Here is a 6000-nt window from a genome sequence, read left to right on the forward strand (position 1 = left end):
TCTCATTTACAACTGCGACCTGTCCAAGATAAAGCAAAGCAGTGCGACAAAAACAACAACACAGAGTTACACATAAACAAACGTACTGTCAATAACACAATAGAAAAACCTATATACAGTGTGTGCAAATGTAGTAAGATTAGGGAGGTAAGGCAATAAATAGGCCATAGTGGCGAAATAATTACAATTTAACATTAGCACTGGAGTGATAGATCTGCAGATCATGATGTGCAAGTAGATACTGGGGTGCAAAAGAGCCAAAATAAATAACAATATGGGGATGAGGTAGTTGGGTGGGCTATTTACAGATGGGCTGTGTACAGGTGCAGTGATCAGGTAAGCTGCTCTGACAGCTGATGCTTAAAGTTAGAGAGGGAAATATACAACTCCAGCTTCAGTGATTTTTGCAGAGAACTGGAAGGAAAGTTATCCAAAGGAGGAGTTGGCTTTGGGGATGACCAGTGAAATATACCTGCTGGAACGCGTGCTACAGGTGGCCTTCTAATCAAGACGTGGGCCGATTTGTATAGTTTCAAACCACAAAAGAAAACAGAGAGTCTCAGTACATAGGCTTTCAGTAGAAATAGAGATATTGTTTATTTATCTATTGAAATATGTTTTTTGTTCTTGAGGGGTAGTGTAATATAAGGTTTGAGGTCTTCAGTTAGCCACTGAGGGCAGACCAGGGTTGTATTCAGTGATGTGAAACGTTATGAATGTGGCTGTCATCGTTCTGTCTATCTGACAATCATTTCTGTTCTACGTTATAGCTACAGTATAATGTTACATCTTCCTGAACAGGCCCGAGGGGAAAATCTGCAACTGAACCACTTGGGGCCGTAGTCCTTTTGTCTGTAACCATGTTTCACCCTCCCACAGCTCCACGGTCCATGTGGTCAACGGTGTCCAGCCTGTCAGACACGAGAATGGCCTGTCTAGCATCGTTCTATCTATCTGACAATCATTTCTGTTCTACGTTATAGCTACAGTATAATGTTACATCTTCCTGAACAGGCCCGAGGGGAAAATCTGCAACTGAACCACTTGGGGCCGTAGTCCTTTTGTCTGTAACCATGTTTCACCCTCCCACAGCTCCACGGTCCATGTGGTCAACGGTGTCCAGCCTGTCAGACACGAGAATGGCCTGTCTAGCATGGGGGACACCGCACACTTTGAGGAGGTCATCCAGCTAGCCAATCAAGGCAACAGCAGCAACGGGGGGAGGGAGAAATCAGAGAGTGACATGCCCACTGAACCAATCCTGGCCTTTGAAAGTGATGAGCCCTTCCTGAAAAAAGTGGGCCCCATGAAGCCTCAGCATGTCGCAGGTACATAGACAGAGAGAGAGGGAACTCCAAGGGCCGGTTTCCTGGACACCGATTATGCTTAGTCTTGGACTAAAATGCATTTGAATAGAGAATCTCCATTGAACTTGTTTTTCAGTCTAAGACTAGGCTTAATCTGTGTCTTGGAATCTGTGTCTTGGAAACCGTCCTCAAATGACATCATAACCTAATTATATTGTATCAGCTGTGCCAATATTATCCAGGGATTCAAGCAAGGAATCTTATCTGAGTATCCTCAACCCCTGACAGTGTTCTTAACTATAGATTAAGCTGGGGTTCAAATACAGCAGTAATAATGGCCTCGCATCTGCTCTGGCGGTTGACTTTTCACATTAGGGCCAGGGTTCACAACGTGCCACAAAGAGGCGCCATGGGTTCGTAGTGTTGTCCTTGGCAACGAAGACCCGTCCGACTGAGCCGGTCGGTTTAGTGTCGTCTCAGATGCAAGTCGTCACCCGTGCGTACGTGAGTGTCCCTAGGGAAAGAGAGGGGGAGAGAGAGGGAGGTAGAAGGTGGCAGGGGGAATCCTCCAGCCCCCAGAGTGCCTAAGGTGACACAGAGAGGCGGAGGGAGTGAGGTATCTTAATACCGACTGCTTTCACTCCCAGAGCTCCGGTCGCTAGGCTCAACACCCAGTGTCAAATTCCCTGAGTGTTGGGGAGCTAGCTAGCTGCCAGGAATGGAAACAGGACCCCGGCACAGTTATGTACCCCCGTCACCCTCACCCCCCTCCCCACGGCGGGGTCAGCATTACTGCCCCTCGCCCCTCCACCCTCCCCCTAGGGCTTAGTCCCCACCTGTCAGCCTGCCAGCAGGTCATACATTATATCCAAAGCAAACAGAAGAGGGTCACCTGGGCTGCAGAGCTGCAGCCAGACGAGACAATATAAACCACTTTTATCCGAGTGAATTCACTCTGCCACTCACACTGCCTTCAAGTCACAGTCTTTCACAAGTTAACATCACATTTCTAATCTGCCCTGTCTGCATACCCCGCACTCTCTTACCATGATGACTTGGAGGGGTTATTTGGTTTATGGCCGTGGGGCTGGGGGTTTGTGACTGGGGAGATTAATGTATCGACACTGATTGAATGTTATGATGTAATTCCATAGATTGGGAATCGGGGACATGTTTATTTCTAAACATACCACCGGGGGCTAGTTCAAATGGCGATATTTGTGAGCTAGTGTGGTGGACCGTTTAGCTGCCTGACAGGTGCCTCTGTCAATCTATTGCTACTGTTAGCATCAATCACACTGTGTTTATCACACTCGTAGCGCCAGCTAGCTATCACTCACTCACATGATGGGCGACTGAATGGTCGTTGATGGTCCGTCATTAAAAGGAGTCAGGATTCTGCCTGGAGCCTCTGGTGCTTGGTTTGATTAGCCTCTTCATTTCCCTATAAAAACAAGCCTATAAAGCCTTATGGGTTCATGCCCTTTGTGACATGCACTCAGGACCTTTTAAAATGTAGTAATGTTGCCAGGTCAAGGGTTTATAAGCCTCGTCTTTAGCATGGTCAGTGAGGGTGGGTCCGCCTCACACATTTTACAAATGCTCAAATTGGCGACCATTTTGGCTCACCATTCAGATGGCGCATTCAGAACGTCTCTAAATGGACACCATTTTGGATCGCTGGTGTTTTTTCTTGTTGTGTGGTGTATCACTGTGTTGAAACTGACCCTCATCTTGTCCTCTCCGTTTATTATCTCTCCAGAGGTCCTGTGAGGTGTGCCACTCACAAAGGCGATTCTTAGCCCCCCCCCCCCCCCCCCTTCCCGAATCCAGCCTCCACTCGTACGGGTGAGGGCCCCCCTCTTCCCGAAGGTGCACATCCCCTATGATCTGTGCCAAACCAATCACAGACTGCTTTCTAGGCCACAAAAAACATAAACTTTCCCTGGGAAAAGGGCAGAAGAAGATGAAGAAGAAGCAACAACTCTGCATTCTGCAAAAAAGACACAAGCAAAACACAAAAACAGGATATGACGTCATCGCCACCCGACAGGGTGCATCAGTGTTACCATTTGTAGATGGTAGAAGATATCGCGGCATCAATTCTTCCACAGCAGTATCATCCATGGTAGATTTCAGTAGCCCTGGGGGTGAAAAATACACATTTGACACAAATGAGTAGTTGTTGTTATTATTATGATGACGAGTTGAAAGAGAAGTAAGTTGGCTTTTTGTTTCTAATGTTTAGTTTATTTAAGAGAAATGTAAGGACTGGGTACAGCTATATGTGAATAATGTAAATGAAAACTTGAGAGTTGGAATAAATGAGGGAGAGTGGTCTGTGGAATAAATTGTGTGTGAATTTATGAAAGGAATCCCAATGCTTACTTAACTCCTGCCTTTCAAGGTTTTCCCAGTAACTAATATGTATTGGAAATGTAATGATATGGTCTCTATAAACGTATTTGTAAATGCTCTGTAAATGGAGCTACACTGCAAATAGAATGTCTCCAAAATACTGAAGAAGACATTTGACAACGTTTTGACAATGTAAGAATGACATTGTTGCAGCACAGCGTCAGCTGTCTCCAAGGAGCACTATAGAAATGAACAAGGGATTAGTTGAACGAAAAACAGCACACGCATGGGTACTCCAGATTCAGGATTGGTAAGCCTTGGGTCAAATCAGTGATCCATTCAGTTTAATCAGTGTTGAAACAGAATGTACACAAGGGCATTCCATCCCACTATTTTAAAAATCAGTGCAGTTTAGTTTTTTTCTAAACCTGAGCAAGAAGCACGATATGCTGCCACCTCCATCGAAATTCCACAGATTCTAATGTGTTTGAAAATGAAATGCTGGTGTGTGTATATGCTATAAATATATTTCGTTGTGTATTGAAGGGTCAAAGGGAGTATCGGGAGTCTTATTAAAGAGAACATTGTTGTCCAGTAGTCTGTGGTTTAGTTTTCCTTATTTTATTTTTATTTTTCTTGTCTTTTGTATATAGTCTGTCCACAATCTGGATGGATGAGATTTAGAATGACACTCGAAACCAGCAAAAATACGACCAAGAAAACACTGTTGTTAAAAAACTGGCGAGACCAGGCTGAAAAGACAGACACACTGTAGACTATGTTGAGGTTGAATGTGCTCATCGATTCTCTTAATGTCCGTCATTTATCAGAAACACACAAGTCGGACATATTTTGCCTTCAAAGTCCAATGCCAACTCATTTAGACACGCTGTTGACAGCCTGAGCAACAAAATACAATGCCACAACCACCAGCAAACCAGATCTGGAGATGGTTTTGAGAGACTCTCTCTCTCTCTATCTTTTAGGGGGGTACAGTGACTTAGCTCAGCTGTCCCCTTCAATTTGGTATTCTTTTCCCAAAACCCAGTGGGTGTTCATGCCTCCCATGCTCTTACCCCATCACTGCTCCCACATACTGGTGGTGAGAGGGGGCTGACAATGTTGATGAACGCTCGCCATTTGCTGTTTCGCCATTCGTTTTCCCTGCAAAGCAGCCGGACTATATTACCAGCACGATTTATGTCCCTCCACTCCCCAACGCAAACACATGCAGTACTGATCATCACGCGTAACTCTCATTTGACTAATTTGACTTATAACTGCTAATGCACCTTGGCGAGTCTAATGACTATGACTTAATGCTAGACACTAATGGACTTGGCTAGGGAGAAGTATGTTTGACTTATTACCCCAAACACAGAGGTGCCTTCCCCGCACTACTGGTGTGTTTAGAAGTCACTGTAATGTTTTGAGAATCTCTTCTCTATCTTTGAATCACATTTAGTTTGGTTACTCGGGTATGGCCTGATTCATGTCTTGGAACAATGACGTAATGGTTTTCTTATTGACTTAACTTCCCCTGTGTAGTTGGATCAGTGAATATTGATAGAATGTTACGTGTCCCTGTAGAGTATAAACTAGATGGCTCGTCTTTTTATGAGCACATGATCTAACCGTATAAATCTTATCTCACTGGGATAACATCTAGCCGACTGACGCAGTTGCTTAGATTAGAATAGTCACTATAAAATCTATTTAACAGCTGTATTCATCCGGCCCAGCAGAGGGCAGCCCAGCAACACAGAGGTGTCAAACCACAGATCACATTTGCCCACACATGTTCACTCTCTCAGTCAGTGGAGGCCAGTGGGAGGAGCTATAGGAGGACAGACTCATTGTAATGGTTGGAATGGAATAAATGGAACAGAGTCAAATGTGTGTTTCCATACGTTTGATACCGTTCCATTTATTCCATTCCAGCCATTACAATGAGCCCGTCCTCCTATAGCTCCTCCCGCCAGCCTCCATTGCTCTCAGTCAATGGTGTAGCCTACCAGCGAAACCAGAGAAAGACAGTGTGTGTCATAGAGAGATAGCGATTCACACATTCAAATCCCAAACATATCTAAAAGACAGTCATAAAAGACAGTCATTCAATAGAAATGTTATAGTCATAGTCAAGCTTTAGTGTGTTCCCTCTCTTCATCCACTTAGTCAAGAACCAGTTTGCCCATAGTGCTGCCTAGAGGGTGAGGGGCACTATTTTTAGGCGGATGTCAGCAGACAAGTAATGAGTAATGGACGGGGCAGTGGGCAATGCCAAGGTGCTGAATGAATTCTCAGAGAATGGAGGGTGAAAAGAGGAGAAGTGTGT

At 44.8% G+C, this 6000-nt stretch overlaps 1 protein-coding gene across 5 annotated transcripts in view; it reads left to right on the plus strand.

Moving 5' to 3' along the window:
- LOC129857711 (MAP7 domain-containing protein 1-like) overlaps window positions 1–4262 on the plus strand; it is a 74839-nt gene extending 70577 nt beyond the window's left edge. For all 5 annotated transcript variants that reach the window (XM_055926214.1, XM_055926215.1, XM_055926217.1 and 2 more), the window contains 2 exons: window positions 880–1328; window positions 3070–4262. In XM_055926214.1, the coding sequence (XP_055782189.1) occupies window positions 880–958 (79 nt within the window). In that variant the 3' untranslated portion in view covers window positions 959–1328; window positions 3070–4262. The remainder of the gene's footprint in view (window positions 1–879; window positions 1329–3069) is intronic.
- The last annotated feature ends 1738 nt before the right edge of the window (window positions 4263–6000 follow it).

Source organism: Salvelinus fontinalis, chromosome 6, assembly GCF_029448725.1.
Source record: "Salvelinus fontinalis isolate EN_2023a chromosome 6, ASM2944872v1, whole genome shotgun sequence".
NCBI classification, from domain to species: domain Eukaryota; kingdom Metazoa; phylum Chordata; class Actinopteri; order Salmoniformes; family Salmonidae; genus Salvelinus; species Salvelinus fontinalis.